The 13,714-nt window shown below is 42.6% G+C and overlaps 1 protein-coding gene across 1 annotated transcript; it reads right to left on the bottom strand.

The window, feature by feature from the left end:
- Positions 1-595: 595 nt before the first annotated feature.
- Positions 596-10,942, bottom strand: pcp4b (Purkinje cell protein 4b). Its single transcript, XM_076100549.1, has 3 exons — positions 10,931-10,942; positions 9,660-9,711; positions 596-726 (listed from the first exon to the last, which is right to left on the bottom strand). The coding sequence occupies exons 1-3, from the start codon at positions 10,940-10,942 to the stop codon at positions 596-598; spliced, it is 195 nt and encodes a 64-aa protein (XP_075956664.1).
- Positions 10,943-13,714: the final 2,772 nt, after the last annotated feature.

Genomic DNA, 13,714 nt, shown 5'->3' with positions numbered 1-13,714 from the left:
CACATTTTTTTATTTATTCAATGTACATTGATACACACCTTGATAGTACCATGCGAGTAAGAAAAATGCCTCTGGGTGAGATATTCTGTTCAGAAAGGAAAGCTGTAGGCCAAGTTTCCTAAAAACAACCTTCAATCCAACGTCAGCATTTGCTCCATCTACACACATGTAAACGGGTGTTTTTGGGAAACGTAGTCCTAAAGCCTTACAGAGAGAGACGTTGCAAGTATAACTATTGAGGCCGGGATAAGTACAAAAACATATTCTAACACAAACACCAGCTAGACTTCATGATACACGGGACAGGACAGAAACCAAATCTTCTTTTCTAACTGTTTCTGTTACTCATTTATTGATACTGCAGTCAAATCATAAATTATAGTAATTATAATAATAGGATAATGAAAATTCACAGACATGTTATATGATGAACAGGCTATTGCATTCTCTCCCCCCTCCCCCAAAACCCCATCACAACCCCTGGAGTTCCAACAGGTATGAATTTGTTTACATGCAAATGTCACACCATCGTCACTGCGCCGCCTCGTCCGCCTGCCGTCCGTACACACAGTGGCAGAGCACCGTGTGGCGCTCACTAGGACTTCTCAACGCGCTTCTTCTTCTGGAACTTCCTAAACTGGGACTGAATGGCGACAGCCGCCTTCTCGGTCTCCGGGTTTTCCATGTCGATGTCAAAGTCCTCTGGGACGTCCGTCTTGGACGCATCTGGAGGGAAAAGGAAAAGATGGGCGTCACTCACCGTGGTGTACACAGACTGGTCACATGGTCAAGTCCCCCCTCCCTTTTGCAATTTTTCTGTCTCAAATCTTTTTGACAGACCATCTATGCTGTCGTCAGTTTTTCAAATGTGACATTTTATAATGATTTTGTTCGCCCCTTTATCTGCAACTGTGCAGAACTACTGGGCTTAAACAGAATGTCTATTTTGGAGTGAGGACAAAGAGATCCTATTTAAATAATTCACATGCAGACTTCTGTATAAATTATCCAGTAAGTGTGTTGTTATGATTTTAGTTTTATATGTGCAAATCTAACATATATATTTTTTACATTTTCCAAACACTTGTGTTAGTCCTGATCACAACACCTTTTTGTCTTGTCACGTTGAAAGTGAGGCCGAATGTAAGTGTACAGGTAACCAAACAGGGTTATGTTGGAGCAAAACAAGTCTTCCACGCGGATCATCAGCTGGAAACATGATGTCCTTTAGCATGACATCATGTATGTAGCTATATGTTGCATAGATATACACAGTCAGCTGAGAACATTACAAAGTTAACCAGAAATGGCATTTTACACTAATTTGTGCAGCTACGGTTAGCTTATTATAATTAGAAAACTGCACGGCAGTTTTGTAGTACAATATTGTTCCATATAAGGTTTGTAACATTTCCTAACACTGCTGGTACTCTCAGAAAATGAATTAATCATGATTCCCGACATTAATACCGTCACAATAAACCACCGTCTCTTCAAACAGTAACATGATGTAGTGACACGTAACCGTAACGAGCACTCCTAAACCCCGTCCCTCATTACAGTGGTGGAGCAGAGTTCCCATGGGGGAGCAGATCACTTGTCAAAGGCCAGAGCATGAATTGATCTCCGGTTCTTAATCCCCTCTGGAGCTCAGCCAACACCGACCGAGAAGACCTATTAGGACATTTAGGTTTAATCTCTCTACTTGGACATGCTGTGATTATGTTGTGACTTGACAAAATACCAATCGGTTGTGGTGTTCCTGATATCAATCTTGTATCGACAAAAAAAAGAAGTGTTTGCTGTAGCACAGGAGCGTGCTGCTGAAAGGAGCTACAGAGCTGTCGGCTGTAAAGAAGCAGAGATATTCAGGACATTGAAAGGCCACAACAAGCTAACATTTAACCGAGCAGGTTTCCCTGTGGCTGGAACGTATGTCTGCGACAGCTTATGTCACCGCAAGTAACAAACCAGATGATTACGTCAGACTTACGTTAATATATACTGAAGCTGATGTAAGATTCTTGTCATCAGTCTGCACTGACTCTCACGCTGAGATGAAACCTAATCACCAGATAGCGGTTTCAACCTTTTTATTTCTCAGAGTAACTAATTGTTTCACGACAGAGTACAGCAGGGGAGCCATTTAATTCCTCGCAACACCCCTGCAAAGGATTGACCCGCTTGGGTTTGATCAGCAGAGGCTGCTGTACATAAACACACATGACAGACAGCGAGAGAGAGAGAGAGGAGGACCGAAAGCAGAGGAAAAGCAGAGAGGCGACTCATGTATCGACTGTGCAGCTAATCCTTGGGTTCCCTTGGGGCTGAGCTGGAGTACTTCTGTCTTGCTGTTCAAGGAGGAAACGCTAACTGCTGTGTCAAGCCCAGCTTTGAATCCCTCATTAATTGATATTGAGTTTTCCGACGCTCTAATGCCCGCTGCTTTCGTCCCAGCAGCATTAGCTATTGAGCTGTACTGTCCGCCGCGTCAACAGCAGACATGCTCACAATCTTTGTAATACAAGCTCCTTTTATTAATAAAAAGATGACATTGTCAGAGTGTAGGCACACGCAGGAGGTGATCCGGTGCTGGAAGGAATATTGTAATTGTGAGGGCGGATGTGCAGCTTGACAAAGTAATGAACAAATACCACCTTTACGCCTTGTGCTTGACCACATGAATGTAAATGCATCCAAAACGCATTGATCCCACCGACTCCACCGCTAACGGAGGTGGTCAGGGATGCACGGTGACCACATTGGACATAAATGTAACCTCAATTGCATTTTCTATCCACATAAAACAACTGCGTAGGCGTCGATACAAAATCGTGTTTCAAACCAGCGAGGTAACAGCCGTTGGCTTTAGCCAATAGTGATTCACGGATGGCAGCCATCTTTTCTTTCTTTCTTTTTTTTGTCCTGCGCAAATGAGAGGAGGAAGTGATATTTGGTTGTTTGAGCTGGACTCAATGTGGACGCTGGAGAGACGTATTAATACTAGACGTCAATTTCAATTATTACAGAGACGATCTGGATACGAGACGCATTTCTATGCAACATGTAAAAGGGGTCAAAGTCAAGTTTTTGGTTTTTCTAGTCGGAGACATTTCTGACCATTTATAGCGAATGGTGTTACAGTTAAGAGGTCAGTATGCTTCAACCAAACTGCTTGTCAAATCGCTAAAACGTTTTTTCCTTGGTCGAACGTCACACCGTAAAAACTAGTTTGGTTTGAGAACATCCCAGCCTTTAGATTCTGAAGAAAAAGGGTCCGATCCTTTTGAGAGAGCTCTCAAAGAATCTAAGCAGCAACAATATTTAACAATACATCTTACTTGAATCAACAATAACCAAAAAATGGGTTTGAGGTGGCAGCGTCACTATTGGCCTCAGCGTATTATCACAGTTATAATGAGCCACACAGCTGTGGAGGAGCAAGTGATTGTGAAACCAGCTAATGCAAGCGTGACTCCAGTGCTCTGCCTGAACTAATGCCACCGTGTCTGGAGGGCAACATTTAGTTTCATCAGCACGAATAGAAAAAAAGTGTTTATTTTCACAACTTTATTTGGCTTCTTTTCAAAATATCTTTAGTTTTCTGACATTATTTTCTTCTTTCACTCTCACAATGCAGCGCAAACACAAGTCAGTGAAGATACTTATTACTTTACCATCCGTATAGTTTTCGACAGTCTTTTGTAGGGTGGCCACTTTAAAAGCAGCATCTCCTCTACTAATCAAGTCCAGTTTAATAATTCAGAGGAATCATTCATCTAAAAGAATCATGTCGTCCTCTTGATGGAAGGCTTTCCTCAGGCCTGACGATAGATTTTCATAATTTTTCTTTTTTCCAAGACAGGAGGCAGTGGCTGAATGTGACAATGACGGATCATTCTCCTCAGTTTGAGGATTCATCGACACACACACACACACACACACACACAACGGATTACAAACCTATTACCTCTGGCAGCCCTTTGTGTGTCCCTGTCTTCACCTAATGGGGGGGTTATATCTGCTGTCAGAGTGCCCGTCTGGATCATCTTGACTGTGCTTTCAGTGAGGAGGAGAGAAATGTATTTATTTATGTGTTTGGTAACTGCTGCAATAGAAGCCTACATGCTTCTAGGTTTCAGGCTCAATGGATTTACTTTGTTTCTCTCAGTCATGACTTTCCTGCATGTTGCCAACTTTATCTATAGTTCAGATGGAAGCGGGTTCAAAAGTGACACGATAAGACCACCCTCGGTTGGCCGTCTTTCAAAATGTCTTTTTAAAAGCTGCTCTGAAGCCCGGTGAGAAGCTGAGACGTCTTATCGATTTCACTGCTTAAAACCAGTTGAGCCATGAGAGGGATTCTGTGGAAGCGGAGAACGAGAGGCATTAAAGGAGGACTTTTAGACCTTGAGACAAGAAAGACAGATTGTGGAAAGTGAAGTGAGACTTAAACGGTTTTACACGCTATGCGTGGACATCTTTTTGGGCTTAAAATACGGCAGAGCTGCAGGTATTTGTCACTAAAATGAGCCGTCCCAAGGTGCAAATGAAAATGTTCCTTCAGAGAGCCAACAGCAGCTCCATGTTTAGCTCCATTAAAGAAGGAAAAAGTAAATCAAGGGAATATTCTGTATTCTACGCTCTTGGTCTTTTTCCCAGAAAGCAATTATATGAGCAGTTTGCAGAAGTAAGCCATCAATTAACATAACATTTGGAGATGACCATCTTGATTATCAAGGAATCTCTTCAGTTATTTATGAAGTGAAAAGCTCAACATTTGTTGGTTACAGCGACTCAAAGCTAAATAAATAACTTGATTAACTTCGTGTTTATCCTACAAAGAAGCAATTTTGAAACATTAATTTGATTTCTGATGATGGGAATTTGTCATTTTTGACATTTAATTTACGAAACAACAATCATTCAATCTTAAAAAAAAGAAGCTTTGATCATTATGGAAACTGTTATTATGATATAATAATGATAATGCGTTATTAGTTGCAGCCCCAATTGCTTTTCAATAAAATGGAGATGATTTAAATTTACTTTTACCTTCTTTTCTGCTACAACTGTGTTTTAAATTGCACCATCCCAGGGAGGTTTTAGAAACCCCTTGAGAAGGTTTGATTCCCTGATTTTATTTGTTTGCAATTTGGTATCCATAACATGTAAGAATAAGACATCCACCAGTCAAGGCCGGATGTTCTGGATACAGAGACATCACGCATTTTTTCAAAAGAACTGAAGAGCATTTGAGTGTGTGTGTGTGTGTGTGTGTGTGTGCATACTGTGCCTGTCAGTGTGTGAAAGTAAAAGGAGAATATCAGCGACCCCTCAGGCCTTGAAACACCCGAGGGGCAGCAAAGCGTGAGAGAAACCACAGCGATCAATACACAAGTACACACGAAGGACCGGTTGCGTATTGATTAGCACCGTGTGCTCTGGTTTTTCACTACTTGTCAACTTTTATTTTGCTTCGGCGAGGAAGCTTCTGTGTGACCTACTTGGATGTGGTCGCACATTTAAAAAAACGTGGGATGTTCAAAGAACTACAGAGGAAATGTGTTCGGCTCTTTCTAGCACTGAATACACCTGAAACAGCGATACAGTGTGCGTTCACGAACAATTTCTGACACAATAAGACAAATTCAATATGGCTATAATTGAGTACAGTAAAGCTAATTAAAACGCGTGTAGAAATTGGGTCATCTTCGTCGCAAGCTAATTATAAAAGGACGACTTTGATCTCTGAGGTGAGCCCATTTGAAATGCCTCCTGTGGCTGTTTGAAACAAGGGGGGGGGGGGGGGGGGGGGCTGATGGTGGTGTTGCCGTTTCCACATTGTTCCTGAACAATTCCCCGCAAGCCTTAACATTTACATAAAGGAATGGAGCTGATGATTATTTAGTAGAGTGTAACGTAAAGCTGGAGGAAGCCTGCTGCCCCAGCTGTTTACTGTGACGGGGACAGTCTGTGTTGTGCTCGGACTCATAAGGTCAGCGGACATATGGAGCATACGGCCCGAATAAACAGACATCTGGACTCCAACTGCGTCCAACCAATGTCACAGAAAACAGTTTTTTAGGAGCAAAGGACCGAGCCGGTAAGGGAGTTTGAATCAGTGTTGGATAGTAAGAAAGTACACAAACTCAGGTAGCATGTAAGGTATTTTTCTCACAGCACAAACAAACAAGGGCCAGACGCTAATAGAGTGGTGCAGGAATAAGTCCTAAAACCCAGAAATGATTTAGCATTTTAGCACTTTCAGTTCCCTCGTCTTGAAGTCAATGTTTTTTTATGTTTAGGTTGGATACCTAAATATAAGGTCTGTGGTTAACACAGATTTTAACATTATGTTCTATGATGTAAAATAAATCAGTAAACACCACTCACAGCCTCACACTCATGTAACTGTGGTGTAGTTGGTTTACAGCATAACTTTAGCTTTTTTACTCCTGCCGATTGGATTTACTCTTCAAAATCATCATAAAAGTGGTGTTCGTTTATGAAAATGATCTTGCTGAACAAAACATGTAAGTGTCACAAAGGTTTGTTTTACCTCAGAGCTCATTTTCTGCAGTAATCAAATGGAAAAATCCCTTTGGCTTATTGTCGAGGGAACCAGTGCAATGGTAACCTCTGGGGTTGGCCCACAAAAAAGATTCACCTCTGCAGCACTTAAAAGAAACATTGACGTGAGGTAGAATTACCTGCAGTTGATAGGTCACATGTTCGACGTCTTCTTGATTAATTTGCACGTCATTATATTTGTCCAAACCTTCTTTTTTTTGGTCATGAGTACTTTCATACAGGACGCGAATATAACACTGCAAAAAAAAGCGAAATTTTCTTTTTTTTGGAGCAAGGTTGATTTTTCTGAACCCTCACACTGCTAATAGAGGCATCAACCAATAATGTTGTGTGGAGCGGACATATTCAAACTATACACAATAGTGTACAACAACAACAACAACAACAACAAGGAGGTAACTCAGAAAACTTTATTACTCCTTTCAATCTTGACAAAGGACCAGACCAGATTCAAATAAAGGCAATTCAATAATTGAATTCATAGAATAATGTAACACAGTCAAAGAAGCTATTCTGCATAATGAGCATTTTTATTTTTGGTCTTTTTCGTATATTTTGCTTTTATATTCGTCTCCTTCTGTATTTTCTTTAATCAGCATACTTGTGTATTTGTACGCTGCAGTATTGCTTTTACTAAGGTAAAGGTTCTGAATACTAAAATGAAAAATGAACACTATGAGCAGCAACATGAACGTCTTCTGATTCAGATTTTGTGTCTGGAAGTAAACAGCACGATGCAGCGAAGCGGGGGGGGGGGGGGGAAATAAAAAGGTCGCTTCCATTGTGTCCACTTGATAAACATTCAATCTCGAGCCGTTATCTTTGCAATAAACACTTCCCTCCTCCGGCTTATCTCTTAGCGCTGTTATCAGGTAAACAGCCTCTGCTGCATTGCTGAGGTGCACCACGGCTGCACGTTCCTGGACCTACCCAGTCAGAAATGTGTTCCAGTGAACATGAATACGTCCCTCTGTGGCTGTCCTTGAGCCTGCGAGAGGTTGTCTCTAAAGACTAGTGTGTGCTGGGTGTATGCCGAGTGGGCGAGAGTCAATAGCAGCGTTACTCCCTCCTCGCCCACTCTGAGAGCTCTCCCCCAATCTCTCTCTCTCTACATTGAGAGAGGCACACTTCAGACACGCTGGGAAAGCAGTTTTTCCAGGCATCAAATTAATTGTCAAGGTCAGACAACAAAGGAAAGGTGTGTGTGTGTGTGTGTGTGTGTGTGTGTGTGTGTGTGTGTGTGTGTGTCTACATCTACTGCAGGCGCTGTACTTTCCTTCTCTGGTTTTATTAAGTGAATAGAGACGTGGACCTGAATCCTAAAGGCAGTGAAAAATTAGTCTCTGCAGCTCGGTGTTTCAACTCAGCCAGCAATTCTTACTCTTCAAGATGGACAAGAAGATTTTTAGAGATTTCTTTAATTCTTTCGTAAAGCTATAACTTTATTCTCTTCTATATCACATTTTTTGGCGACAGGAGTGCCAAAGTGACCCATTTGGGCCTCTTCAGACTGAGAATCTGTGAAGTTTCACACCGATCCCCCGATGGCTGAAAGGGGAATTCAATAAGTCAGGATGGCATGTATGGAGGTTGTTCACTCACCTGTTCAAGGTTGCATACTTGTAACTTTATTTGACCGTTGTGATATAGTCATCATGAGCTGTACAATACTTTGAATCTCTAAATACCAAACTGACCCGCACGGTTCAAGTCATTGCAATAATAATTACAAAACAATCAGTTTAAGATTTCTGATCTTTAGACAATCGGACACGTTTGCAGAGGACTCACTTTCACGCTAACACTTTACTCCACTGACTGATAAAACACATCATGTATTCATTTGTTGAATAAATCACAGAGCACACTATTTTATAAAAATCAAAATAGCTCCTCCTCAAACTGAAGTGGTGCTGAGTCAGCGCGACGCTCCAAATCACGGGCATGATTTAGGGGAAGCGAAAGCGGGGGAGATATTAGTTTTCGCGTCGAAGCCTTTATTTGCTTGGCTATGAAGGTTTAATGACAGAAGGCTCAACAATAAACATGATTTGTTATGCGCTCGGTGCTCGGAGCTGATCTTTATTTCCCCCCGGACAGAACGGCTGCAGGCAGTCTATCTCTGCTCGGGGGGGGGGGCAACCAGAGAGTTGGATTTACGGACGCTGATGGTCATCTCACACTTGTCTCCTGGTGTCTGTATTATTCTAACCCCGCTGAGTCAGGACGTTAAAGCTGTCAATAGATTTATAAGAAAAATGTAAAGTGGTGCAGTATCTAACCTCGGCGAAACACCAAACTATTAGCAAAGTTGGTTTTGTAAAAGGCACGACACGTGCGGAAAAAAAATTCTATATTTTAGTTTCGAACATGAGTCATTACTGATGAACAACCATGTGCAAGTTTAGAACAAATGGCACCGTTCTAGAGCTCACACTGTCATGACTGGAGGGCATTGTATATGACCAAACTGTCAAAAACTCTGTAAACAGATTTTTTTTTAAAAATATGACGAACAAACTAATTCATGTTATGTTATGTAATGTTCTCCCCCTGAACTCTCGTCGGATCATGATGAGATCTGACGGAAAGCCCTGAGGTGTGTGTGTGTGTGTGTGTGTGTGTGTGTGTGTGTGTGTGTGTGTGTGTGTGTGTGTGTGTGTGTGTGTGTGTGTGTGTGTGTGTGTGTGTGTGTGTGTGTGTGTGTGTGTGTGTGTGTGTGTGTGTGTGTGTGTGTGTGTGTGTGTGTGTGTGTGTGTGTGTGTGTGTGTGTGTGTGTGTGTGTGTGTGCGTGCGCGGATGGAAGCGCGGATGGAAGCTGTCCTTCAGACCCCGGTACTGTCAATCATGTGACATTGCCTTTTTAAAGCTCGTCTTGCGTACGTGAGCCCACATGTACTGTAAACTGTGGCCCACTTTCCCTCCCTCGCTCACATCCTGTCCGTGCGTCAGTCATTCTCTGTCTCTCTTTTTTTTCTGTGCACTCGCAGTAAGTCGCTGCTGATGCAAATATAAGGGGATGTTTTGAAAGTAAACGTCATAAAATTGTGTAACTTTTTTATTACCTTGTTCTCCAGATGTCTTGTTGTTGTCAGCAGCTGCTCCAGATCCTTGTCTCTGCAACGCAAAAACAGAGAAACATGAATGAGATGGACATTTTCTTTTTCACAGCACTTCCACCAGACTTCAGCAAAACAATAGAAGATCTCCCACAATCCTGTCATCATATCCAAACGAGTTGAATACGCGCCACTGGTCTTCGCCCTTTACTAATTAAGCCTCGTCCTCACGATTGTTCTGACATCTACTGGGGGCTAAGCTGCCACCTAATCTGCTCGCACGCTCTCTAAAGCCTCCACTCTGGAGTCTTTCAGCCAGTGGGGTCCCCTTGTTATGACCTCATGAGCTGGACAGAGGAGGCCCTGCAGGCTGAGGGCCCCGTGACAGTAACAATGACCATGCCAGAGGTGTTGCGGTTTACTACACTTTTGGCACTGTGACACTACAGAGGTCAGAAAGATATCGACATAGAACAAAGGAAATTACCTAGTTCCCTCTGTATGTTTTATTCTGCTTATTGTGCCGATCTGAAGAAAGTGGAATCAAATGCATCATGTGTATTTTCATAGAAAATAGTCTATATATTTACAGTATAATGTCTCGTTAAACCATTGAATAAAGGCTTCAAATTCGTATTTTTCAAAATAAAATAAAAGTCACAGAATAAATGGAGTGTGAACTCCATCTTAAATAATTTACACCCCGAAACAATGTACCCACTCGCATCAATATATATTACTAAAATATGTATTACACATTCATATAATATCCCCACATTCTGCTTATATGAAGGGTTTCATTCAAAAACAGCTTAATTTAAGAGTTAGAGAATTCAGATTAGTGTTGGTTCTTCTCGTCCATATGGTAATAATCACATTCACTCTTATTTAAATTCACTTCACACCACAAGGTAGTGTACAAAAAAAAAAGGACAGACTGATGCAAATGAGAAAAGCACCTATACAGTAGAACCAAACACCTCTATACAGTCTGAAGCCTCCCCAGGTGTTACTGTGCACTCTCCTGCTCAACAAATGGCTTTCCAGATGTGCTGATTGCACAACGGGCACGTGGCCACACTCGGCCGATACAACACAATCATTGCACTCTTGCATACTAATGCGGCAGCATTTATCTAAATGTCGACTCTCGTTACCCCGCAGCCATTTGTTTCCGGCGCCGTGTTCTGTATTCCAAACGCCTGCTTTCCTCATATTAAACCGCAAATAGGCCCCGATCTCTGGAGAAATAACTCAGAGTGGCCGCGTTAACGTACGTCTGCCTCCATGTCGTCTGACGTGTGAGTTTGTCAATGTTCACTTAAAAATAGATTCAACGCAACGGAGCTGAAAGAGTTTCACCTCATGATGACATGTCCACCGTCTGACTCTCCTTACATGAATGCTATTTAGAGAGAAATGAAAAAATCATAAAACAAAGGCTATATGGCATGTTTGAAATCAAATCCTTCTACACAGAGGTCTGCAGGGTTGAGGCAGGAGCCGGCGGCATTAGAGGTGTGAAAAGGAGTAAAGCAGACATCGTGTTAGTGAGGAGAACAGGAGTGACACTCCATCACAATGAGCAGGTTAGGGAAAGCTATTCTTAGAACCAGAGAGTCCGGCTTTTAACGTGCAGCAGAGAAAGAGGGAGAAGAGATATCACAGGGAATGATGGAGGAGCCAGAGGAAGTGTGGATTGAGGAAGGGAAGCTAGGAGGAGAGGTATCATCATCATTAGTGTCTTATTAATCACACACTGTTTTAAAGGTGGCACTGGGGAGACGGGTTCTGCTGAAAAGATGCAGCATTTTGTTAGTTTAGATGTTCAATGTTCATCATGTGCTCGATATCATATTCAATAGAAAACTATCTGTAATTCAATGAAGGTGAACTCTTAAAAGGCTTTCTCACAATTACCAGTGTCCAATAATTCAAAACTAGTTTTGAGAATGATTACGTTTTGTATCGATTGATTTTGTATTCAGATTTTGGGAATTACTCTTTTGCTAAAAGTTGAAAGATAGATACCACTCTCGCGTCTGTGTAGACGGGTTTCCTGGAAAACTCGTGGTAAACAAGTAAAATAACTATTCAGAAAATACAGTATGTGTCGCAGACCGTTAACCTCAGTGCTGATGCGATGGCATTAAATGATCCTCTTGTTTGTTTGCTGCTCCTCCACATCAGCCCATTGCTAATTAATTCAGCATTAGGCCCTCCTCGTTATAATCGATGTCCCTCGGCTGCTGTTCGGCAGCGCCCTGGTGCCCCATTAATCTTCACAGCCACAACCAAAGAGCAGTTGGGATTCAGTGGAGAGAAAGAAGTGCAAAAAAACTCCAGACTCCAACACTCTGTCACTGCCACAAACAGAACTCATAAAAAAACATTCAGAGTAGGACACCATGAAGGAAATGCTCCCCTGTGAAAACCCCCAGAAACCGTCCAAACCTGATGGTGAGTTTAAGTTCGTTAATAACATTTTTGTCATGTTTATGATTTCTGTCTGAAACCACACGATGTTAGAGGAGGTTGAAGGCTTGAGAGTCCCCCATATCAACCATGTGCAAAATGAAAATTCATAGCAGGAATTACAGCGTCGCTCAACGAGCAGCGTTTATTGCCAGCTGGGAGGCAGGTTGTCAGCTCGTGTTTTTGTCTGCACAGCCTGGGTGGGAGACTGTGGTGATGGGATTTATTTATTTCTTCTCTAGTGAAGAAGGAACTGAGGATGAAGAGAGGAGAGCGGGATCAATACCTCCCTCTGCAGTCAACACGTACTTATACAACATTGGCACTGGGAAGATAAACGACCAGAATCAACTCTCTGACCGAGGGAAGAAGAAAGAAAATAGGGGGAGAGACAGAGAGTTACGACTTAAAAGCTTTCTCTACGTTTCTAGAGCCTAGTAACCAAAACCCTGACATGCCTTAAAGAACAGAACGTGCTTGTTCGCTTTTGCAAATAGTTATACTTCCTAAAATGTTGACTTATTCCTTTATGAGGAGGTAGCTGGAACGGGGACCTTGTGTTATATTTCCTATACCGTTCATATTCAAATTGTCTTGTTAAAGCTTCGTTTTGTTTTATGCACAGCATTTTGTAAAATCAGAGAAAACCGCTTGTATTTCAATCAAGCGCTTCATATGGATTGATGTCTTTTGTATTCCATTCTTGAACACATTTGGAGGGAAAGCACCGGGGAGTGGTAACAACACGGAGTAAACAGGAAACGGTTTCATTTAGGTAGCGCGTGTCTGGCCGCCTCCCGAGGGAGACTCAGCTCCAGCTACTTCCGCCGCGACCTTTCTGCAGCCGTTCCGCCGCTCGCTCAAAGGTTTCCCGTTTGGTCACGTCAGAAGGGTTTCTGTGCTTTAATGGCCGAGGAGTCGAGAAAGGCCTTTTTTTTTTAAAGCTTCTCTTTCTGCATTATTAATCCGATGCTTTCAATGAATTTCAAACGGCGTGTGCTGTGCTTTGATGCTGGGGAGGGGGTACGGGTGGTGGTGGGGTGGGGGGGGGTCTTCAAGCATCCTTGCAAGCAAAACACACCCAGAAGAAATTCCTAATTTGAGGATCGGTCTTTGATGAAATTGAGAAGGAAACAACACTTGAAGTGTGTAAGAGAGGCATTCTACACTACAGTTTGTGTTTACCTGTCGAGCTAATCAGGACGATACCTGTTCCCGCTTTTCATTTGTCTGTCAGGAAAACGAAAGTGAAAGGACTCATCACGTTGCTTTGTGGTGTCACACAGCTGAGCTCTCTTCCACCCCCCCCCCCCCCCCCCTGCAGCTCCACACAAATATCAGAGGCAGATAAGAGCACAGTTTTGTTTCTCCCTGTTACTAATCCCAGTTCAAAGAGAAGAGCCGAGCCCCTCCATCCGCCTCTTGTAATGGCCATGAAATGAACTGGTGCCTGCGTTGGAGGCTCTGTGGCTGCTCCACTACAGCACCAGCTGGGTGAGAGAAGGGAAACCAGTCTGTCCACACTGCACCACATCAGCACTCTCAAACCAAACTGACCTCAAGCTCATCTGCTTCAGTTACTTGTG

This window comes from Anarhichas minor, unplaced genomic scaffold, assembly GCF_050575085.1.
Source record: "Anarhichas minor isolate MPS153535 unplaced genomic scaffold, ASM5057508v1 ptg000026l, whole genome shotgun sequence".
NCBI lineage: Eukaryota > Metazoa > Chordata > Actinopteri > Perciformes > Anarhichadidae > Anarhichas > Anarhichas minor.
Note: the sequence above shows the minus strand (reverse complement) of the source record. Positions and strands in the feature narration are given on the sequence as shown.